The sequence below is a fragment of the Ranitomeya variabilis genome, chromosome 5, assembly GCF_051348905.1.
Source record: "Ranitomeya variabilis isolate aRanVar5 chromosome 5, aRanVar5.hap1, whole genome shotgun sequence".
NCBI classification, from domain to species: domain Eukaryota; kingdom Metazoa; phylum Chordata; class Amphibia; order Anura; family Dendrobatidae; genus Ranitomeya; species Ranitomeya variabilis.
In genome coordinates, this window is record NC_135236.1 from 338,986,605 (window position 1) to 339,012,590 (window position 25,986).

The following is a 25,986-nucleotide window of genomic DNA, read 5'->3' on the forward strand; positions in this document are numbered from 1 at the left end:
GCACAGTGGAGACGGGATTTAATTAAATCCCCTCCACTATGCTGTAACATCTGGATGCTGCGTTTTTGACGCTGCGGCTCAACGCTGCGTCAAAAACGCAGCGTTTCCTGAACGTGGACACATACCCTTATTCTCCCAGGAAATGAGCTGTCAGTAAGGTGGCCAGACGGCATTTAAAGTTCTTTACCTGCAGATTAAACCTACATCAGCTGGTACATTTTGTATTTTGGACATGACATAGTCCCTTTACTGATGTGAATGATGCCTACAACTTTATCCACAGGCTGCATGAAACATGGAAATGTATAGCTGAAAAATACACCTGTGCAGAACTTTTGCTTTTGCTTGAGTAGAGTAATTTATTTTGATCTCAGCATAGAAGATAATTTGGTAGCTTGTTTTTCAGCTTTTTGCCAATCAACTGACCTTGGCATTCAATGGAACTTCTCATTAGATTAGCTCTGCCCAAATCACGGCAGCATGCATCAGAGATTGGCTGCATGATTGCAGCCAGTTATGTATCAGGCTGGGGTCACACATGCGAGTTTTACGGACGTAAGAGCGCAGAAACTACGTCCGTAAAACTCGCATTACATACGGCACAATTATTCTCAATGGGGCTGCTCCTATTAGCCGTATATTACGGTTCAGTATTATACGGCTTTCTACGGCCGTACAAAATCGCAGCATGCTGCGTTTGTCAGCGTACTGCGCAAATAATACGCCAATGAAAGTCTATGGGGGCGCGAAAAATACGGATTCCACACGGACCTGCAGTGTGACTTGCGAGAAATACGCAGCGCTGTTAGTGAAAAGTCGGTAATTCAATTGCCGGCTTTTCATTTCTCCTGCACAAACCCGACAGGATATGAGACATGGTTTTCATACAGTAAACCATCTCATATCCCCTTTTTTGTTGCATATTCCACACTACTAATGTTAGTAGTGTGTATGTGCAAAATTTCAGCGCTGTAGCTGCTGAAATAAAGGGTTAAATGGCGGAAAAAATTGGCGTGGGCTCCCGCGCAATTTTCTCCGCCAGAGTGGTAAAGCCAGTGACTGAGGGCAGATATTAATAGCCAGGAGAGGGTCCATGGTTATTGGCCCCCCCGTGGCTAAAAACATCTGCCCCCAGCCACCCCAGAAAAGGCACATCTGGAAGATGCGCCAATTCTGGCACTTGGCCACTCTCTTCCCACTCCCTGTAGCGGTGGGATATGGGGTAATGAAGGGTTAATGCCACCTTGCTATTGTAAGGTGACATTAAGCCAGAATAATAATGGAGAGGCGTCAATTATGACACCTATCCATTATTAATCCAATTGTAGGAAAGGGTTAAAAAACACACACACACATGATTACAAAGTAGTTTAATGAAATAAACACAGCGGTTGTTGTAATAATTTATTGTTCTCCCATTCCATTTCCAGGACCTCACTTGGCAACATAATAAACGCACAAGATACATACCTTCTGCTGTCAGATCTCGTCCCACGAAGTAATCCATCTGAAGGGGTTAACTAATATTACAGGCAGGAGCCCTGCAAATGCAGCTGTGCTCCGTGCCTGTAATCCCCGGCGAATGAATGAAATGTAGGTCATTGACCTACATTTCCTTCAGTCGCGGTGATGCGCCCCCTGGTGGATGTCCTCATATGACCTGGAGCGTGGGAAAAAGTTCCCAGGCTGCAGTTCATGAGAACATCCAGCAGGGGCGCATCACCGCAACTGAAGGAAATGTAGGTCAATGACCTACATTTCATTCATTCCCCGGGGATTACAAGCACGGAGCACAGCTGCATTTGCAGGGCTCCTGCCTGTAATATTAGTTAACCCCTTCAGATGGATTACTTCGTGGGACGAGATCTGACAGCAGAAGGTATGTATCTTGTGCGTTTATTATGTTGCCAAGCGAGGTCCTGGAAATGGAATGGGAGAACAATAAATTATTACAACAACCGCTGTGTTTATTTCATTAAACTACTTTGTAATCATGTGTGTGTGTGTTTTTTAACCCTTTCCTACAATTGGATTAATAATGGATAGGTGTCATAATTGACGCCTCTCCATTATTAATCTGGCTTAATGTCACCTTACAATAGCAAGGTGGCATTAACCCTTCATTACCCCATATCCCACCGCTACAGGGAGTGGGAAGAGAGTGGCCAAGTGCCAGAATTGGCGCATCTTCCAGATGTGCCTTTTCTGGGGTGGCTGGGGGCAGATGTTTTTAGCCACGGGGGGGCCAATAACCATGGACCCTCTCCTGGCTATTAATATCTGCCCTCAGTCACTGGCTTTACCGCTCTGGCGGAGAAAATTGCGCGGGAGCCCACGCCAATTTTTTCCGCCATTTAACCCTTTATTTCAGCAGCTACAGCGCTGAAATTTTGCACATACACACTACTAACATTAGTAATGTGGAATATGCAAAAAAAAAAGGGGATATGAGATGGTTTACTGTATGTAAACCATGTCTCATATCCAGTGGCGTAACTACAAAGTTATGGGCCCCGGTGCGAACTTCCAAATGGGGCCCCCCCCGCCATAAAATTCAATGTAAGCCCCATAGAATACAATGCAGCCCCCCTCATAGTATAATGCAGCCCCTCCATACAGGGGCAGTGACAAAGACACGAGCAAATGGTGACGAGGGGGCAGAGGAGAGGGAACAAGGGGGCAAGGAAGACAGGCACTAGGGGACACATGGGGGCTAGGAGGCAGGGGAGAAGGTTACAAGGGGTCTAGTGGGCAAGGGAGACTGACACAAGTGGGCAAGGGAGACTGACACAAAGGGCACACGGGGACTAGTGGACAAGAGAGACTGGCACACGGGGACACGGACTAGTGGGCAAGGGAGACTGACACACGGGGAATAGTGGGCAAGGGAGACTGATACAAGGGGACTAGTGGGCAATGGAGACTGACACACGGGGACAAGGGACAAGCACAAGGGGACAAGGGAGACAGGCACAAGGGGACACATAGGGACTAGTGAGCAAGAGACTGACACAAGGGGACAAGGGATACAAGCACAAGGGGACACACAGGGACTAGTGGGCAAAGGAGACTGACACAAGCACAAGGGGACAAAGGAGACTGACACAAGCACAAGGGGACATAGGAGACAGGCACATGGGGACACACAGGGACTAATGGGCAAGGGAGACTGGCACACGGGGACACAAGCATAAGGGAGACAGGCTCAAGGGGACACACAGGGACTAATGGGCAAGGGAGACTGGCACACGGGGACAAGGGACACAAGCATAAGGGGACAAGGGAGACAGGCACATGGGGACACACAGGGACTAATGGGCAAGGGAGACTGGCACATGGGGACACAAGCATAAGGGAGACAGGCTCAAGGGGACTCACGGCCCCCTGACCTGCCAGAGCCGCTTGCAGCTGCGACCGTAGTAGTTACGCCGCTGCCTCACACACACACATACTACAGATATCACACACACACACTACAGATATCACACACACACATCATACTACAGATATCACACACACACACACACATCAGTTATTACACACACTACAGATATCACACACACATCATATTACAGATATCACACACATACTACAGTTATCACACACACACACACTACAGATATCACACACACACACAGACATACTACAGATATCACACACACACACACATCATACTACAGATATCACACACACACACACACACACACTACAGATATCACACACACACATCATACTACAGATATCACACACATACTACAGTTATCACACACACACTACAGATACCACACACACACACACACACACACACACACACACACACACACACACACACACACACCAGAGATACCAGCTCATATACACAACTCACAATCTCCTCTCTGGTACAGGGGTGGCTGATGTAAACCGGCTGCAGCTCCTCAGCTTCTCCTGACTAAGGCTAGTTTCACACTAGCGTCGGGAACAACCCGTCGCTGTGCGTCGGGCCGACGTTCCCGACGCTAGTGTGGTCTCCGCCGCACAACGGGGGCAGCGGATGCATTTTTCCCATGCATCCGCTGCCCCATTGTGAGGTGCGGGGAAGTGCGGGGAGGTGGGGGCGGAGTGGGGAAAAAGTGGACCGTCGGGAGCAAAAAACGTTACCTGTAAGGTTTTTTCTCCCGACGGTCCACTACCACACGCCCAAGCGTCGCAAAACGGACGCGACGTTTGGCAATGCGTCGCTAATGTTAGTCTATGACGAAAAAACGTATCCAGCAAGAACTTTTGCTGGATGCGTATTTTCGGCAAAACGACGCATTTGCGACGTATTGCAGTTAACGCTAGTGTGAAACTAGCCTAAAGCGGCTCTGTCCCGCACCTCCCCCCTGCTCTCGCCTTCTGTCCCGGGGTTATTTTGGCTTTCTCTTAAAGGGAACCTGTCACCCCGTTTTTTCCGTATGAGATAAAAATACTGTTAAATAGGGCCTGAGCTGTGCATTGCAATAGTGTATTTTGTGGACCCCGATTCCCCACCTATGCTGCCGAAATACATTACCAAAGTAGTCGTTTTCGCCTGTCAATCAGGCTGGTCTGGTCAGATGGGCGTGGTGTCTTCCCCCAGATCTTGCTTAGTTTTCCGTTGGTGGCGTAGTGGTGTGCGCATGCCCAAGGTCCCGAATCCACTGCACAGGGGAGTGAAAATAGCGTGATGTGCGACATTTCATTGGGTGATCGGTGGGGGCGGCCATCTTCCTTTGGCCGCGCGTGCGCAGAAGCGGCGCTCTGCTTGCCGCGGCTTCAGGAAAATGGCCGCAGGATGCCGCGCGTGCCCAGATGGAGATCGCGGCGGCCATTTTCCTGAAGCAGAGATGCGACACCTCGTACACACCCGACTCCGCTCCGTACACCCCCGGCTCCGCTCCGTACACCTCGTACACACACGGCTCCGCTCCGTACACCTCGTACACACACGGCTCCGCTCCGTACACCTCGTACACACACGGCTCCGCTCCGTACACCTCGTACACACACGGCTCCGCTCCGTACACCTCGTACACACCCGGCTCCGCTCCGTACACCTCGTACACACCCGGCTCCGCTCCGTACACCTCGTGCACACCCGGCTCCGCTCCGTACACCTCGTGCACACCCGGCTCCGCTCCGTACACCTCGTGCACACCCGGCTCCGCTCCGTACACCTCGTGCACACCCGGCTCCGCTCCGTACACCTCATACACACCCGGCTCCGCTCCGTACACCTCATACACACCCGGCTCTGCTCCGTACACCTCATGCACACCCGGCTCTGCTCCGTACACCTCATGCACACCCGGCTCTGCTCCGTACACCTCATGCACACCCGGCTCTGCTCCGTACACCTCATGCACACCCGGCTCTGCTCCGTACACCTCATGCACACCCGGCTCTGCTCCGTACACCTCATGCACACCCGGCTCCGCTCCGTACACCTCATGCACACCCGGCTCCGCTCCGTACACCTCATACACACCCGGCTCTGCTCCGTACACCTCATGCACACCCAGCTCTGCTCCGTACACCTCATGCACACCCAGCTCTGCTCCGTACACCTCATACACACCCGGCTTCGCTCCGTACACCTCATACACACACGGCTCCGCTCTGTACACCTCATACACACACTGCTCTGCTACATCCACCCAAACCCCTCCTGACCTCACACAAAAGCTTACCCTCCTCCAGCATGATGACAAACAGCACTGCACTACTGTCCTGCACTACACGGAAGCCCTTGATCATGTGACTCCAACTCCTCCCCTCCTGTGACCTCATCACAGGTCCTGTGCGCACAGAGCAGTGGCAGCTATAGTAGTGGTGTGCGGCTCTCTGCGGTGGAGGGGCTCTGCTGCGGGTCAAGTGCAGTCCCACCCGTGATCGCGAGTGCACGCGCAGCAGGGCCTGTAAGGAAGAATTATTTAAAGGGCCGGCGGCCCATTTTGTAGCTTAGAGTTCTTAGGAGCCCGCCCAGTCTGCTGGACTGGGTGGGCCCCTAAGCACTGCGGGCCCCGTCGCAATTGCGACCCCTGCGACCGCGGTAGTTACGCCCCTGCTCATATCCTGTCGGGTTTGTGCAGGAGAAATGAAAAGCCGGCAATTGAATTAGCGGCTGTTCACAGATATCGCGCTGAATGAAATCTAAATACAGAATATATATATATGTGTCTCAATGACATATATATATATATATATACTGTATATATGTTTTCCCTAACATTTGAGCACATAAATCCATTAGATGTCGGTTTTGCAAGCCTGCGCGAAAATCTCGCAGTACGGATGCCATACGGATTACATACGGAGGATGCCATGCGCAAAATACGCTGAAACACCCTGACTACGGATCAATATTTTGGGGACATTTCTCCGTATTACGGCCGTAGTACGGACGTATAATACGTGGCGTATTTTCTTACGCCATGTGTGACCCCAGCCTCACTCTTAAACAATGTGCCGTTTCAGAGAACACATAGTTTAAAAACCCTGTGTGTAACTAGGGAGAAACCTATGATTCAAATGGAATGGGGCGGGGAGAGGCTGATCTTGGATATCATCAGACTAGTCAGCTCCCTTTCTATAGTCCCTGGTTGGCTTTTCAATTTTTTCTGAAATGCCATTGTATTTCAGAGTAAGATATACCTGTCTGTAATTCTGCAGCCAGATTCTGATTTGTGCAACCAAACTCTGATTCGTGTAGCCAGACTCTGATTTATGTAGCCAGACCCAAATATGTACAGCCAGGCACTGATTCGTGGAGCCAGACCCTGATTCGAGCACCCAGACTGTGATTCGTGTAGCTACACTCTGACTCATTAAGCCAGACCCTGAGTCATGCAGCCACTCTGATTCGTGCAGTCAGACTCTGATTTGTGCAACTAGACTGATTTGTGTTGCCAGACTCTTATTCATGCAACCAGATTCTGATTTGTGCAGCCAGACTCTGATTCGTGCAGCCAGACTCTGATTCGTGCAGCCAGACTCTGATTCGTGCAGCCAAACTCTGATTTGTGCAGCCAGACCCTGATTCGTGCAGCCAGACCCTGATTCATGCAGCCAGAACCTGATTCGTGCAGCCAGGCCCTGATTCGTGCAGCCAGGCCCTGATTCGTGCAGCCAGACCCTGATTCGTGCAACCAGACTGTGATTCGTGCAGCCAGACCGATTCATGCAGCCAGACCGATTCGTGCAGCCAGACCCTGATCCGTGCAGCCAGGCCCTGATTTGTGCAGCCAGACCCTAATCTGTGCAGCCAGGCCCTGATTCATGCAGCCAGACCCTGATTCATGCAGCCAGACCCTGATTCGTGCAACCAGGCTGTGATTCATGCAGCCAGACCGATTCGTGCAGCCAGACCCTGATCTGTGCAGCCAGACTCTGATCCGTGCAGCCAGACTCTGATTCGTGCAGCCAGACCCTGATTCATGCAGCCAGACTCTGATTCGAGCAACCAGGCTGTGATTCATGCAGCCAGACCGATTCGTGCAGCCAGACCCTGATCTGTGCAGCCAGACTCTGATCCGTGCAGCTAGACTCTGATTCGTGCAGCCAGACCCTGATTCGTGCAGCCAGAATGTGATTCATGCAGCCAGACTCTGATTCGTACAGCCAGACCCTGATTCGTGCAGCCAGACCAATTCGTGCAGCCAGACCCTGATCCGTGCAGCCAGACTCTGATTCGTGCAGCCAGACCCTGATTCATTCAGCCAGACTGTGATTCATGCAGCCAGACTCTGATTAGTGCAGCCAGACCCTGATTCATTCAGCCAGACTGTGATTCATGCAGCCAGACTCTGATTCGTGCAGCCAGACCCTGATTAATTCAGCCAGACTGTGATTCATGCAGCCAGACTCTGATTCGTGCAGCCAGACCCTGATTCATTCAGCCAGACTGTGATTCATGCAGCCAGACTCTGATTCGTGCAGCCAGATTCTGATTCGTGCAGCCAGACTCTGATTCGTGCAGCCATACCCTGATCCTTTCAGCCAGACTCTGATTCGTGCAGCCAGACCCTGATTTGTGCAGCCAGACTCTGATTCGTGCACCAGACTATGATTCATGCAGCCAAACTCTGATTCGTGCAGCCAGACTCTGATTCGTGCAGCCAGACTCTTATTTCTGTAGCCAGACTCTGATTCGTGCAGCCAGACCCTGATCCATTCAGCCAGACTCTGATTCGTGCAGCCAGACCCTGATCCATTCAGCCAGACTCTGATTCGTGCAGCCAGACCCTGATCCATTCAACCAGACTGATTCGTGCAGCCTGACCCTGATCCATTCAGCCAGACTTTGATTCGTGCAGCCAGACCCTGATCCATTCAGCCAGACTCTGATTCGTGCAGCCAGACTGTGATTCATGCAGCCAGACTATGATTTGTGCAGCCAGACTCTTATTTCTGTAGCCAGACTCTGATTCGTGCAGCCAGACCCTGATCCATTCAGCCAGACTCTGATTTGGGCAGCCAGACCCTGATCCATTCAGCCAGACTCTGATTTGTGCAGCCAGACCCTGATCCATTCAGCCAGACTCTGATTCGTGCAGCCAGACTGTGATTCATGCAGCCAGTCTCTGATTCGTGCAGCCAGACTCTTATTTCTGTAGCCAGACTCTGATTCGCGCAGCCAGACCCTGATCCATTCAGCCAGACTCTGATTCGTGGAGCCAGACCCTGATCCATTCAGCCAGACTCTGATTCATGCAGCTAGACCCTGATCCATTCAGCCAGACCCTGATCCATTCAGCCAGACCCTGATCCGTGCAGCCAGGCTCTGATTCGTGCAGCCCGACTCTGATTCGTGCAGCCCGACTCTGATTTGTGCAGCCAGACCCTAGTTCGTGCAGCCAGACCCTGACTCGTGCAGCCAGACTCTGATTCGTGCAGCCAGACCCTGATTTGTGCAGTCAGAATGTGATTCGTGCAGCCAGACTCTGATTCGTACAGCCAGACGCTGATTCATGCAGCCAGACCGATTCGTGCAGCCAGACCCTGATCCGTGCAGCCAGGCCCTGATTTGTGCAGCCAGACTCTGATTCGTGCAGCAGACTCTGATTCGCGCACCAGACTCTGATTTGTGCAGCCAGACTCTGATTCGTGCAGCCAGACTCTGATTCGTGCAGCCAGACCTGATCCTTTCAGCCAGACCCTGATTCGTGCAGCCAGACTCTGATTCGTGCAGCCAGACTCTGAGTCGTGCAGCCAGACTCTGATTCGTGCACCAGACTCTGATTCATGCACCCAGACTGTGATTCGTGCAGCCAGACCCTGATCCATTCAGCCAGACTCTGATTCGTGCAGCCAGACCCTGATCCATTCAGCCAGACTCTGACTCGTGCAGCCAGACTCTGATTTGTGCAGCCAGACTCTTATTTCTGTAGCCAGACTCTGATTCGTGCAGCCAGACCCTGATCCATTCAGCCAGACTCTGATTCGTGCAGCCAGACCCTGATCCATTCAGCCAGACTCTGATTCGTGCAGCCAGACCCTGATCCATTCAGCCAGTCTGATTCATGCAGCCAGACTCTGATCCATTCAGCCAGACTCTGATTCGTGCAGCCAGACCCTGATCAATTCAGCCAGACTCTGATTCGTGCAGCCAGACCCTGATCCATTCAGCCAGACTCTGATTCGTGCAGCCAGACCCTGATCCATTCAGCCAGACTCTGATTCGTGCAGCCAGACTCTTATTTCTGTAGCCAGACTGATTCGTGCAGCCAGACCCTGATTCGTGCAGCCAGACCGATTCGTGCAGCCAGACTCTGATTCATGCAGCCAGACTCTGATTCGTGCAGCCAGACTTCTGATTCGTGCATCCAGACTGTGATTCGTGCAGCCAGACCGATTCGTGCAGCCAGACCCTGATCCGTGCAGCCAGACCCTGATTCAGGCAGCCAGACCCTGATTCGGCAGCCAGACCCTGATTCGTGCAGCCAGACCCTGATTCATGCAGCCAGACCCTGATTCGTGCAACCAGACCCTGATTCATACAGCCAGAATGTGATTCGTGCAGCCAGACTCTGATTCGGCAGCCAGGCCCTGATTCGTGCACCCAGACCCTGATTTCTGCAGCCAGACTCTGATTTCTCTAGCCAGACTCTGATTCGTGCAGCCAGACCCTGATCCATTCAGCCAGACTCTGATTCGTGCAGCCAGACCCTGATCCATTCAGCCATAGTCTGATTCGTGCAGCCAAACTATGATTCGTGCAGCCAGACCCTGATTCGTGCAGCCAGACCCTGATTCGTGCAGCCAGACTCTGATTCGTGCAGCCAGACCCTGATTCGTGCAGCCAGACCCTGATTCGTGCAGCCAGACCCTGATTCGTGCAGCCAGACTCTGATTCGTGCAGCCAGACCCTGACTCGTGCAGCCAGACTCTAATTCGGCAGCTAGGCCCTGATTCATGCACCCAGACCCTGATTTGTGCAGCCAGACTCTGATTCGTGCAGCCAGACCCTGATTCGTGCAGCCAGACCCTGATTCGTGCAGCCAGACTGTGATTCATGCAGCCAGACTCTGAATCGTGCAGCCAGACCCTGATCCATTCAGCCAGACTCTGGTTGCACAGATCAGAGTCTGGCTGCACGAATCAGACTGTGATTCGTGCAGCCAGACTCTGGTTCGTGCAGCCAGACTCTGATTCGTGCAGCCAGACTGTGATTCATGCAGCCAGACTCTGATTCGTGCAGCCAGACCCTGATCCATTCAGCCAGACTCTGATTCGCGCAGCCAGACTCTGATCTGTGCAACCAGACTGTGATTCGTGCAGCCAGACTCTGATTTGTGCAGCCAGACCCGGATCCATTCAGCCAGACTCTGGTTCGTGCAGCCAGACCCTGATCCATTCAGCCAGACTCTGATTCGTGCAGCCAGAGCCTGATCCATTCAGCCAGACTCTGATTCGTGCAGCCAGACCCTGATCCATTCAGCCAGACTCTGATCCGTACAGCCAGACTGTGATTCATGCAGCCAGACTCTGATTCGTGCAGCCAGACTCTTATTTCTGTAGCCAGACTCTGATTCGTGCAGCCAGACCCTGATACATTCAGCCAGACTCTGAGTCGTGCAGCCAGACCCTGATCCATTCAGCCAGACTCTGATTCGTGCAGCCAGACCCTGATCCATTCAGCCAGACTCTGATTCGTGCAGCCAGACCCTGATCCATTCAACCATAGTCTGATTCGTGCAGCCAAACTGTGATTCGTGCAGCCAGACCCTGATTCGTGCAGCCAGACCCTGATTCGTGCAGCCAGACTCTGATTCGTGCAGCCAGACCCTGATTCGTGCAGCCAGACCCTGATTCGTGCAGCCAGACCCTGATTCGTGCAGCCAGACTCTGATTCGTGCAGCCAGACCCTGACTCGTGCAGCCAGACTCTAATTCGGCAGCCAGGCCCTGATTCGTGCACCCAGACCCTGATTTGTGCAGCCAGACTCTGATTCGTGCAGCCAGACCCTGATTCGTGCAGCCAGACTGTGATTCATGCAGCCAGACTCTGATTCGTGCAGCCAGACCCTGATCCATTCAGCCAGACTCTGGTTGCACAGATCAGAGTCTGGCTGCACGAATCAGACTGTGATTCGTGCAGCCAGACTCTGATTTGTGCAGCCAGACCCTGATCCATTCAGCCAGACTCTGGTTCGTGCAGCCAGACCCTGATTCGTGCAGCCAGACTGTGATTCATGCAGCCAGACTCTGATTCGTGCAGCCAGACCCTGATCCATTCAGCCAGACTCTGATTCGTGCAGCCAGACTCTGATCTGTGCAACCAGACTGTGATTCGTGCAGCCAGACTCTGATTTGTGCAGCCAGACCCTGATCCATTCAGCCAGACTCTGGTTCTTGCAGCCAGACCCTGATCCATTCAGCCAGACTCTGATTCGTGCAGCCAGAGCCTGATCCATTCAGCCAGACTCTGATTCGTGCAGCCAGACCCTGATCCATTCAGCCAGACTCTGATCCGTGCAGCCAGACTCTGATTCGTGCAGCCAGACTCTGATCTGTGCAACCAGACTGTGATTCGTGCAGCCAGACTCTGAGTCGTGCAGCCAGACCCTGATCCATTCAGCCAGACTCTGATTCGTGCAGCCAGACCCTGATCCATTCAGCCAGACTCTGATTCTTGCAGCCAGACCCTGATCTATTCAGCCAGACTCTGATTCGTGCAGCCAGACCCTGATCCATTCAGCCAGACTCTGATTCGTGCAGCCAGACCCTGATCAATTCAGCCAGACTCTGATTCGTGCAGCCAGACCCTGATCCATTCAGCCAGACTCTGATTCGTGCAGCCAGACCCTGATCCATTCAGCCAGACTGATTCGTGCAGCTAGACTGTGATTCGTGCAGCTAGACTGTGATTCGTGCAGCCAGACTCTGATTCGTGCAGCCAGACTCTGAGTCGTGCAGCCAGACCCTGATCCATTCAGCCAGACTCTGGTTCGTGCAGCCAGACCCTGATCCATTCAGCCAGACTCTGATTCGTGCAGCCAGACCCTGATCCATTCAGCCAGACTGATTCGTGCAGCTAGACTGTGATTCGTGCAGCCAGACTCTGATTCGTGCAGCCAGACTCTTATTTCCCTAGCCAGACTGATTTGTGCAGCCATACCCAGATTCGTACAGCCAGACCCTGAATCGTGCAGCCAGACTCTGATTCGCGCAGCCAGACCCTGATTCGTGCAGCCACACCGATTCGTGCAGCCAGACTCTGATTCGTGCAGCCAGACCCTGATTCGTGCAGCCAGACTCTGATTCGTGCAGCCAGACCGATTCGTGCAGCCAGACCCTGATCCGTGCAGCCAGACCCTGATTCGTGCAGCCAGACCCTGATTCGTGCAGCCAGACCCTGATTCGGCAGCCAGACCCTGATTTGTGCAGCCAGACCCTGATTCATGCAGCCAGACTCTGACTCGTGCAGCCAGACCCTGAATCGTGCAGCCAGACCCTGATTCGGCAGCCAGGCCCTGATTCGTGCACCCAGACCCTGATTTGTGCAGCCAGACTCTGATTCGTGCAGCCAGACCCTGATTCATGCAGCCAGACTGTGATTCATGCAGCCAGACTGATTCATGCAGCCAGACTCTTATTTCTCTAGCCAGACTCTGATTCGTGCAGCCAGACCCTGATCCATTCAGTCAGACTCTGATTCGTGCAGCCAGACCCTGATCCATTCAGCCAGACTCTGATTCGTGCAGCCAGACTCTGATTCATGCAGCCAGACTCTTATTTCTGTAGCCAGACTCTGATTCGTGCAGCCAGACCCTGATCCATTCAGCCAGACTCTGATTCGTGCAGCCAGACTCTGATCTGTGCAACCAGACCCTGATCCATTCAGCCAGACTCTGGTTCGTGCAGCCAGACCCTGATCCATTCAGCCAGACTCTGATTCGTGCAGCCAGACCCTGATCCATTCAACCAGAGTCTGATTCGTGCAGCCAAACTGTGATTCGTGCAGCCAGACCCTGATTCGTGCAGCCAGACTCTGATTCGGCAGCCAGGCCCTGATTCGTGCAGCCATACTCTGATTCGTGCAGCCAGACCCTGATTCGTGCAGCCAGACTGTGATTCATGCAGCCAGACTCTTATTTCTGTAGCCAGACTCTGATTCATGCAGCCAGACTCTGATTCATGCAGCCAGACTCTGATTCGTGCAGCCAGACTCTGATCCATTCAGCCAGACTCTGGTTCGTGCAGCCAGACCCTGATCCATTCAGCCAGACTCTGATTCGTGCAGCCAGACCCTGATCCATTCAGCCAGACTCTGATTCGTGCAGCCAGACTGTGATTTGTGCAGCCAGACTCTGATTCGTGCAGCCAGACTCTTATTTCTGTAGCCAGACTCTGATTCGTGCAGCCAGACCCTGATCGATTCAGCCAGACTCTGATTCGTGCAGCCAGACCCTGATCCATTCAGCCAGACTCTGATTCGTGCATCCAGACCCTGATCCATTCAGCCAGACTCTGATTCGTGCAGCCAGACCCTGATCCATTCAGCCAGACTCTGATTCGTGCAGCCAGACCCTGATCCATTCAGCCAGACCCTGATTCATTCAGCCAGACTCCGATTTGTGCAGCCAGACTCAGTTTCATGCTGCCTATGGTTTGAGCTGCATGAATCTAATGACAGATTCCCTTTAAAGAAGATTGACTGGGTCACTTAGATGTCTGAATATGCCGAGCGTACCCTTGAGCATTCATTTGCATACATTGCAGGAAACTTTAAAGTTCTTTTTTCCATGTATCATCATTATTCTATTATTATAGCAGTAATGGGATAATATCTTAATTGGTTGGCTCTGTCTCAGACCGCCAGTGTCACGCTATGACTGACTGTACAGCAAATAAAATGTGTCCTACTATAGCTCTATGCTACTTGGGCATAATGTGGATTTTACATAGAGCTAATGCTGGACGTGGAGGCAATGGGGAATTTATAAAAGTGCTAATAATTCTAAAGACCTCACACCAGTCCCACCAGTATGTTCTTTTCAGATCAGAACTCCTCCAACACCTATAAGAGGCTTTTATTTTTAGGATATGTGCACACGACATCTTTTAGGCATCATTTGTGAAGCCGAAGATGCTTCAGGAGAACACTTGCGGTGTTTTTTCTGAAGTGTCTTCTTTGATGTTTATAGCATTGTTTTTGTGGCAAAGATGGATTTTTTCTTTATTTCATGTAGAGGTTAGTGGCGGCTTCCAAGCAGAGGCCACCTCAAAAATAGTCAGGTCACTTATTTCAGACACTTTAAGGATTCCAAAGCCTGAATAGTATGGAATCCTTGGCAGCTGCTGAATGTATGTTTTCATCTATTCTACATACAGCTACTGGTATTAATGATTGAAGGATTAACTGATGCAGAGGAAATCTATGAAGATCAGAATGCAGGTATCAGCTGACAGGTGCATTCTTACCCAAACTGGTTTTCCAAAAACCCTGCTATCCTCAGGCTATAGGGTCTTTGTATTCTGACTCTTATACGTTTTTGTTTTACACCTCTCCCTAAGACTCCCGGGTGCTGCAAACAATCCGGTATAGTAAAAAGCTTTACTTTGTAAATATTATACATATAACTTTATTATATTGTACTGGAAATTGTCTGTATTTACCAAATAATTAGTTCCTGAGGATTGATATTTATGAAAATATACATTTTATTAATATAGGCAAAAAGAAAAGTTTTTCTATTTGGTTACATCTCTTGTAAAATAAAAAAAATTGTCATGCATTTACCTGAACATACCAAGATAAATGGTGTAGTGCAGAGAATTTCACTTTATGCTACAAGAATCTCAACTAATTGTTTTTCTGGAAACGTATTCACATAACTGTTGTGTTTAAATCCTTATGGCATAAGTAGAATAGTCTGCAGCACTATTCTTGCTGATACAACGTGCTGGGATATGTTTCAAAATTGCTTTTAAAAATGTAGATGATAGGACAAGCAGGACTTGCATTTATTATTTTAGGTATGAATATCTGCATGTATGATTTTCCGGTGAAGATATTGCAGCTAGATGAGAAAGCATGGCAAACAATGTGACCTCTGTCTACTCATTACACTCTTGGTCTTCCATTAACTCTCATATCCACAATATCAAAGTCCCAGAAAACCCATTTAAACAATTGTCTGTATATTTGCACATCTGACCTGTACTTACTACTTATTATACGAGGACCTAAATAATATGTTAATAATATATGTTGCACATACAGTACAGACCAAAAGTTTGGACACACCTTCTCATTTAAAGATTTTTCTGTATTTTCATGACTATGAAAATTGTACATTCACACTGAAGGCATCAAAACTATGAATTAACACATGTGGAATTATATACTTAACAAAAAAGTGAAATTTTGTCTTATATTCTAGGTTCTTCAAAGTAGCCACCTTTTGCTTTGATGACTGCTTTCCACACTCTTGGCATTCTCTTGATGAGCTTCAAGAGGTAGTCACCGGGAATGGTCTTCGAACAATCTTGAAGGAGTTCCCAGAGATGCTTAGCACTTGTTGGCCCTTTTGCCTTCACTCTGCGGTCCAGCTCACCCCAATCCATCTCGATTGGGTTCAGGTCTGGTGACTGTGAAGGCCAGGTCATCTGGCGTAGCATCCCATCACTCTCCTTCTTGGTCAAATAGCCCTTACACAGCCTGGAGGTGTGTTTGGGGTCATTGTCCTGTTGAAAAATAAATGATGGTCCAACTAAACGCAAACCGGATGGAATAGCATTCCGCTGCAAGATGCTGTGGTAGCCATGCTGGTTCAGTATGCTTTCAATTTTGAATAAATCCTCAACAGTGTCACCAGCAAAGCACCCCCCACATATCACACCTCCTCCTCCATGCTTCACGGTGGGAACCAGGCATGTAGAGTCCATCCGTTCACCTTTTCTGCGTTGCACAAAGACATGATGGTTGGAACTAAAGATCTCAAATTTGGACTCATCAGAACAAAGCACAGATTTCCACTGGTCTAATGTCCATTCCTTGTGTTCTTTAGCCCAAACAAGTCTCTTCTGCTTGTTGCCTGTCCTTAGCAGTGGTTTCCTAGCAGCTATTTTACCATGAAGGCCTGCTGCACAAAGTCTCCTCTTAACAGTTGTTGTAGAGATGTGTCTGCTGCTAGAACTCTGTGTGGGATTGACCTGATCTCTAATCTGAGCTGCTGTTAACCTGCAATTTCTGAGGCTGGTGACTCGGATAAACTTATCCTCAGAAGCAGAGGTGACTCTCGGTCTTCCTTTCCTGGGGCGGTCCTCATGTGAGCCAGTTTCTTTGTAGCGCTTGATGGTTTTTGTCACTGCACTTGGGGACACTTTCAAAGTTTTCCCAATTTTTCGGACTGACTGACCTTCATTTCTTAAAGTAATGATGGCCACTCGGTTTTCTTTACTTAGCTGCTTTTTTCTTGCCATAATACAAATTCTAACAGTCTATTCAGTAGGACTATAAGCTGTGTATCCACCAGACTTCTGCTCAACACAACTGATGGTCCCAACCCCATTTATAAGGCAAGAAATCCCACTTATTAAACCTGACAGGGCACACCTGTGAAGTGAAAACCATTCCCGGTGACTACCTTTTGAAGCTCATCAAGAGAATGCCAAGAGTGTGCAAAACAGTAATCAAAGTAAAAGGTGGCTACTTTGAAGAACCTAGAATATAAGACATATTTTCAGTTGTTTCACACTTTTTTGTTAAGCATATAATTCCACATGTGTTAATTCATAGTTTTGATGCCTTCAGTGTGAATGTACAATTTTCATAGTCATGAAAATACAGAAAAATCTTTAAATGAGAAGGTGTGTAGAAACTTTTGGTCTGTACTGTATACAAACATTCATGTAGAACCATAAAAGATGAATTTCTGCGTTTACTTTAGCTATTTATATGGTTAATATTTATTTAACAATGTTTCTTGTAATATTCTGTAACATACATTTATAAATCCGGTACTTGCATACAATCTTTAGATACTGCTTACATAAATGTAATGGAAGTTTATGAAATCTTCAAATTTATTGGAGAAGACAATGACATCTAGAGGCTAAAATTAAAAAATGCTGGTCTTATCCTACCAAAGATCTGATAAGCTGTTTGTTTAAATGTTAGATATATCCATTGAGGATACTGGTTTACCTATTGTGCCAAATGGTCAAAAATAGGTAATAAGACACTGTTAAGGATTTTTTTCCTTCTGTACACATAAAAAGGTTCAGCATCCCTACATTAATGATCTATCCTTAGGTCTGATTCTCCTATTATGGCTTGTTTGAAGGAGCCATGACACTCATGCAAGTGTTGCAGCTTCCTCAACATTTACTCCTCTCTGGATACCTACACACCATTGACTTAGTTGTGGTTGGTATTCCAATATTAACACATTAAACAGTGCAACAACCAGGAGGGTCGCTAATAAGCATACAGACCTTAGGCATACACAGCAGTGTAAGCATTGAATAGACTGCAGTGCTCGCATGTCTCAGTCCCTTCAAATCACTTTAGTGGAGAAAAATGCTACAAAAACATCAGGAGTCTAACAGCCAAGGTAAAATGAATAAATATTTATTATTGGAAAATACAAACAAGGAAAAATAACCCCACATAAAATGTACTTCAGTATTTATAAAGTACAGAGCAGAGTCAAGTAGGGCAATCCCTGTGTGGGAATCAGCCAAGAACACCCCTCAGAAGAAGCTGTATGCGAAGCGGTTCACGGGTGTTCTTGGCTGATTCCCACACAGGGATTGCCCTACTTGACTCTGCTCTGTACTTTATAATTACTGAAGCATCAGTCACTTTTTACTTAAGAGAAATTCTAAAGAAAAGCTGTCTCTATTATACTTCCCAGTTTCTCAGGTTGGACCCACATAGAACTCTTCTACGATTTGATTCCATGGTCTATTCTCATGAGGCACTGGGTTTATTATCCTCCTTTTATACATTGACCTCCTTTTGGATCTCCTTCTTGAATTTTCCATTCGGCATGCCTTTTTCCGAAGATTGATTGTTATGCTAACTGCATTATATTTATTTACTTGCTAATTTAACCCCTTAATGACTGCCAAAACGCCTTTTAACTGACCTGAGATACTGTATAAGGGAATAGCATCCCCATACAGGAGACAATGCAGAAGCTGTCGGCTGTACACTATAGCTGACAAATTGCTGTATAAGCCACGATCAGTGTTTGCACCTTCAAAATCTGTTTAACCCCTTAGATGCTGCTGTCAATAGTGACTACATCATTATAAATGGTTAACAGAGTGTGGGGGCTTCCACTTTATCTCAATTGGTGCCCTCAGATCATGATTGTGTGGTCCTGATGTTTGCTATGGCAATTCATGACCAAATAGCGGCCTCAGAGTCTGACGGCTGTTGTAACCTGTTCAGAAGTTACCGACATTTAGGTGGTATAAATACACATTTTCATTTCTGTCATGCCACTTTGCATTAATTCCTGAAAATAACCTGAAGTGTTAATAAACGACCTGACAGCAGTTTTCAATATCACAAAAAACAAAGAGACAGCGCCTCAATGGATGGTGAAAGAATAGGAGCTTACATTTATTCTGCCTCCTGTAGCGACGTTTCGGTCAACAGACCTTTTTCAAGCAAGTCTGTTGACCGAAACGTCTCTACAGGAGGCAGAATAAATGTAAGCTCCTATTTTTTCACCATCCATTGTGGCGCTGTCTCTTTGTTTTTTGTGGTCTTGATACTGTCCGGGATGGGCTCCCTGGTTTTGGACGTGCGCCCTTGTGTCCGCTGAGACCTTCAATCTATATATAAAAGGGTGCGGTTTTGACTTCTTTTGTTTTGACTCTACCAGTTTTCAATATGTCAGGGGGCGCTGTTTTTAAAATGGTATAACATTTGGGGGTTTACCAATATATAGGACCCCTAAAGTCACTTCAAACCTGGATAGGTCCCTAAAAAAATACATTTTGTACGTTTCCATGAAAAATTGCTGCTACATTATTAAACCTCGTAAAATGCTAACAAAATAAAATAACATTTTACAAATGGTGCTGATATAAAGCAGACACGAGGAAAATGTTATTCATTAATGCTTTTCTGTGGTATGACTATCTGGATTAAAGGGATAATCATTCAAAGTTTGAAAATTGCTAATTTTTTAACATTTTTCTCAAATTTTTTATATATTTTTTTATAAATAAACAAAACATATCATCCTAAATTTATCATTATCATAAATTATAATGTGTCATGCAAAAACAATCTCAAAATCACTGGGAAGCATTCCGGAGTTATTACCACATAAAGTGACACTGGTCAGATTTTAAAAATTTGGCTCAGTCACTAAGGGGTTAATAATTCTTTTGTGCTTGATGATTAGCTGATGTCACTTTGGCAATTGGACCCCCTTTGTGGCTCAAAGGGGTTGTCCACTACTGGAACGACCAATTCTCATTCCCAAGGCTTTGCCTCAATAAAATTAAAAAGCCTATACTCACCTCCTGTGCCTTTCCTGCAGTGTTGGCACTCATGGTCCCGGGGCTCTTGTGTGGCTGTAAGACACATGGTGACTGGTGCCCAATCAGCACTGGTGTTGCTGTCCCTGCCTTCTGTGGAATTAGACAAGAGAAAGTCAGAGATCATTCACAGCCCGGACTTCCTCTTCATGTTCAATTTGTCCACTAATTGGGCGCTGGGGTCACGTGTCATTCAACCACATGAGAGCACCGTGACCACGAGTGCCGACACTTCAGGAATGGCGCCAAAACGGGAAGTGAGTGTAAGCTTTTTTATTTTATTGTGGGGAATGAGAAGGGGTTGTCCTAGTAGTGTCCTTCTGTTTGACATGCTCCTTCTGTTTGAAATAATAATCAACACGTTTTGAAGACCCATATACAGTGGAGCACATAGAGAGGGATTCCTGGTCTTCATTCCTTTATTATCACAAAGATAGATGTAGCTGCAAATTGGAATTGGAAGAAATTATGTAGCATTAATTTATCATGACAGATGTGAATCAAGCTCTAGGTTGAGGTAAAAGAATTGTTAGAAAGCTCAGCACGATCTCCCTGTTTACCTCTGCTTGTTTCTTCACTCTGCTCCTCACTCCTTCTTCCCCTCTCTTTATAGAGTATTTATAGGCAGTGTAATGTGACACTTCTCTAAGCTGGCAACCTGTTTTGTCTTGAGCAATATAGAGATGAGCTGCTTTTTTAAAAAAGTGGATGGTGAGTTCAAGAGACACGGGGAGGAGGAAGAAGTGGTTCATAAGCGGAGACAGAAGCAGATTTTTCTGATAATATATATATCAAAAAGTTTCTTATATTCATTTGTATTACTGATTTATGCAAGGTTTAATAAAACTACAGTTTCCATTTAAATCTGTTAACCAGTCTGTTTACATCTGTCAAAGTGCCTATAACAGCCTTTGGAGAAGGGGAGAGAAGCTGGAGGTAGAAATTGGCAGGATATACAATGAGAAAAAGCTAAGGTTTCTAATGCAAAGGAAAAACTGCTAAAATTGCAGCATACAAGACCTACAATGGCCACAAATAACATTATTCCTCATGTATACCTACCCACATGACAGCTTATATTAGAAACTGATATGAATGAGTAGTAATGCATTAAGTGAAAGTCTTATTGTGTGTCATTCACAGGTGATAAAGGAAAGGATGGACGTGCCTGTGTGTGAACAGTATCATGTATCTCGAACCATATACTCTGAGACAACTTTCCAAGAGGAAAATGAGAAGACTGAACTCGTACAGAAAAGTATTCCACAAAAATTAAAGAATAACTGCAGGTTGAGAATAAAATTATTTTCTTACTCACAAGTCACAAGTGTTATGTTTTTATGTAAGATGGTTGAATCTGCATAAAACGAATGTTACTCTAGCACTTATCCCGAGCTCTAAATTTGAATGTTGCCATAAAAAAAGATATCATCTAGTTGAGGCTTACTGTACCTGTTCCAATTCAGAAAAATTACTTAGAAATCTGATTCAATTATCTGCTGAATATGAGCAAGGGTCCTTTTACCTGGGTATAAGAACTGCCCCAAAACAAATGCAGATCGATGATATAGGAAGACGATCAGTGCTCATTTACTTCTTTAACATGATGTAATAATTGTGAGGGCTTCATCCGAATGATCGTTCATAAAAATCTCCATACAGAACTCTATTGCTGTAAAGGAGTGGACTTACTGCTGACCAACACCATTGGCAATTTTTGAGCCAAACAGAGATCGATACAAAAAATAAAAATATCTGTCTGCCAGAAAAAAACTAAAGACAACAGGAAAATTGCTTGTTAGCACAGTCAGAGATGGAGGTGCCTCCGGTAGGTTCCCAAACCATAGAATGTGGTATAGAAGACCGGGCACACTCTCTTGAATGCAGTGAAGAATTTTAATGTGCAATTATATTATAATATTGCACATTAAAATTCTTCACTGCATACAAGAGAGTGTGCCCGGTCTTCTATATCAGAAAAAAAAACTAAAGGGCTGATACATCAGTGTTTACGCAATTTTTTTCTGCGTAAAACAATTTAAAAAATCACATTTTTTTTCTCAAGGCAATGTTGAGCAACAGTTTTTTTACATTTGGCATTTTCACTCCAGATTTAGCCAGGCCCGCCAAAATGGGCAGAGATGAGGAGGAGTGAGACAAGCTGTGGCATTAAAACTGACGGGACAGGAGTATCATTTATGGCACACACCACTGATAAAATATGCTGAATTCAACACATTGTGCTCCAGCGAGCACTTCATTAAGACTGATGTGCGTAAGGCCAGTCATAATAAATCAGTCAGTAAATGTGTGCTCCAGCCAAACGCCACAACTTTTTATTGCACCATTTGCATTAAATCGATGTTTCCACAGTATCTTGCTAAGTGATAAGTCAGTGCTCTGGGTAATAAGATTCAATAGCTGATGCTGATTTTAGTAAATGACTACTTTTCTACTAATAGCAAAAGTAATTTTACTTGTTTATTCTCTTTTTGGCAGCTGTACTCCAACAACAGCTCATCTAAAGCTCAAGCAATTTTTTCCAATTCTTACCTGGTTACCGAAATACCGTTGGAAAGAGTGGTTTGTCCATGATATTATCTCAGGACTATGTACTGGGCTTGTTGGCACATTACAAGGTAAGTTTTTCCACTATGCAAGTTTCTTAAACAGATAACAAAAAACAAAAAAGAGAATATCCACTATGTATGAATACAAATATATATTTATTAAAGAATTTAATTTTACATAAAATATAAAAATTGCACCAAAAATACCTTATTTCTCAGAAGGGCAGTAGTCCTGACATTAAAGAAGTCTGGTTAGGGAAATAATCAAGGACTACTCAAAAACATATACCGTCACTACCATATAAGTTCAAGAAAAGTGGCACTGGGATTTCAGCTGAATGAGGACATATACTTTAGCTGCTGGTAGACTAGAATATTCTATTTTATATTTATTTGTCTGGTTATATCCTGAAGTTTTCACTTTAAAAAAGTAACAGTCATCGGAATGATCTCTTGGCTCTCGCCAAACCATAGGTATACCAAATGGCATCTTATCAAGTGTTCCCTTCGTCCACATCCGTAAACTCTTGACACACTACTTGCACACCTTGTGAGGGGCCCAAGACTTATCTTGATCACCAAGTTTTACTACGAAATATGGAAAATAGGTTTGCTTGGTAAATGTGCTGATGTTAATCCTTTGACTGGGAATGGTGAAACTGACACAGAAATAACAGCAAGAATCAGGTCTGTTTAGGCACTTTAGGACGAGGACAGAGACAGACATAATCTGAAAAAAACGAAATGAGGGTGTAAATAAAAAAATAAATTCTGCCCACCCCTTGTATACAGCCGTTCGGATTACGTTTCTCTATATAGAGCAGCTCACAACCTCTCACCACACTGTCTCACGTGTAACTTAGCAGCTTAAATAAATAACAACTTGTTGGCTGCCAATGTCGTCCTCCACCCATCTGGACTCGATGGCAGATCACTCTCGCCCAACAGGAGGCCACTAGTGCTACCTGTTCTGGAACCCTCAACTTTGTGCTTAAGAAAAGCCAGTTGACAGACAGCTAAACTCTTTCCAATGGATGCATTGAGGTAGATGGAGGGGGTCCTTTACAACTTTTATTGATGGGATCAGTGTAAAACTACAAGAAAAATGAAAGTACCGTATTTTCCGGCGTATAAGACGACTTTTTAACCCCTAAAAATTGTCCCAAAAATCGGGGGTCGTCTTATACGCCGGGTACGGGTGCACAGAGCGATCCTGGATGGTTCCCAGGGTGAAGGAGAGGAGACTCTCCTTCAGGCCCTGGGATCCATATTCATATAAAAAATAAAGAATAAAAATAAAAAATATGGATATACTCACCCCTCTGACGGACCCTGGCTCTCAGCGGTGCAAGCGTCTGCCTCCGTTCCTAAGAATGCAGTGAGTGAAGGATCTTCGATGACGTCGCGGTCACATGAGCGGTCACGTGAGCGGTCGCGTAACCGCGACATCATCGCAGGTCCTTCATTCATGCCAGGGTCCGTCGGAGGGGTGAGTATATCCATATTTTTTATTTTTATTCTTTATCTTTTACATGAATATGGATCCCAGAGCCTGAAGGAGAGTCTCCTCTCCTCCAGACCCTGGGAACCACACGCCGTATAAGATGACTGGGTGTATAAGATGACCCCCGTCTTATACGGCGGGTATATCCCAAATTCCATATTTTATATGGAAAAGTTGGTTGGTCGTCTTATACGCCCAGTCGTCTTATACACCAGAAAATACGGTACTCAGTACAAGGCATATAACATGTCTAAAGTACATAGCATTATGTATGGTACAGGACATTCACAGCATAATTACACAACATGGCAAATAGTAGCAGAAGAACACTTCTTTGATATAAACATATATCAATGTTTAGATCAAAGTAACACATCGAAATACTTCCGGTACATAGTGCGGGGCGCATATGCAGTAATGCTTTTTGGCTTTGCCTGCAGTCGGGCAAAGCATACTGCGCGTGCGCGACCGAAGATTGCATTGCGCATGTGCCAACTATGGAGCACAAGTACTCTAATTCACTAACATATTGCGGACAACAGGGACGGACGGGGTGGAGAAATGAAGATGAAACGCCGACCCATCGGACATGTAAAAAGTCATTTAAATATCCCAACAATTTGAGGTGACAGGTTCCCTTTAAATTGCACAGTAACCAATGAAACAGGAAGTAAAGCTGTAATGAGAACATTGTCAAAAGATGGCCTGTTGAATAAGTTATCAAAATACAGTGATTAAATGTTATCAATACACTACAATTCAATATTACAAAACATTGTAAACTGATTATATGCATTTGTATAAAAGCATGACCCTCTCCTCGATTCAGCCTAGAGTAATCACATTAAGATAAGCTGTGCAGAAAAAACCTGACCTGAGAGAAGAAATAAGAATACCTATTTTAGTCTAGATCAACTGAAAAACTGAACTCAGTAAAAATTATGTTCAAAATTGTTCCCCAGTGCTATCAATGTCTGATCAGTTGGGGTGCGACACCTAGCATTCCCACCGATCAGCTGTTCTTGGTATCAGCGACAGCCAGAACTGACCAGATACAGAACTGACAGCGCAGCTCTGTGTACTGTATACTGGGTACTGCACATCTTCTCCTTATTCAAATCAATAGGAGGCGAATGTGCAGTACGCAGCAGTGCCACTGTACAGTAGACGGAGCTACGCTGGGCAGCTCCATGGCTGGTCAGTTCCTGCTGCCATCAATACTGAGAACAGCTGATCCTCAGAGGTGCACCCACCGATCAGACACTGATGACCTATCCTAAGGCTAGGCCATCAAAATTAAAATAATGGACAACCTCTTTAAGTATTCTTAATTAACTATGGGTATGCACAGCCGATAATGTGGGCAAGACGGACTTGAGCTGCCTTTTCACAGTGGATGAAAAGATGAATGGGAGGGGAAGAAGTGTCTGATAAGTGCTCACAGAAGCAGATTTCTCTAATAAGACACAAGACAAAGTTTCTTATAGCCACCTGTACTATTGATTTATGTCAAGTGTGTTGTTAGTACAGTTCCTTTTGAAGCAACATTGTGTTCTGTGTGTTTCTAGGTTTGGCATTTGCGCTCCTTGCTGAGGTTCCAGTGGGATATGGACTATATTCTTCCTTCTTTCCCATCTTGACATATTTCTTCTTGGGAACATCTCGGCACATTTCCGTTGGTAGGTTCTTATACAATCCAGATGCAGAACAATACTTACTTTTAACTTTTAAACACCCTTATAATGTTGATGTCCCCTTTGTTGGGTTCCCAGAAGATTAGAGGGATTGAAGCAAATATTGCAGTTATCCTGAACCCCTGATGAGCACTCTGTTTCCCATACACGGAACATCTTTTTTATTAATCTCTAAAACATGTTTTAATTCATAAATATAACATTTATGC

The 25,986-nt window shown here is 46.5% G+C and overlaps 1 protein-coding gene across 2 annotated transcripts in view; it reads left to right on the forward strand.

Moving 5' to 3' along the window:
• Window positions 1-25,986, forward strand: part of LOC143775967 (pendrin-like) — a 271,334-nt gene that overhangs the window by 159,962 nt on the left and 85,386 nt on the right. Inside the window, exons 1-4 of one of the 2 annotated variants that reach the window (XM_077264783.1) lie at window positions 14,994-15,042; window positions 21,153-21,298; window positions 22,509-22,648; window positions 25,652-25,762. In XM_077264783.1, coding sequence (XP_077120898.1) covers window positions 21,168-21,298; window positions 22,509-22,648; window positions 25,652-25,762 — 382 coding nt within the window. In that variant the 5' untranslated portion in view covers window positions 14,994-15,042; window positions 21,153-21,167. Of the gene's footprint in view, window positions 1-14,993; window positions 15,043-21,152; window positions 21,299-22,508; window positions 22,649-25,651; window positions 25,763-25,986 lie in introns of those variants that run through there. The other variant, XM_077264781.1, reaches the window with a different exon arrangement.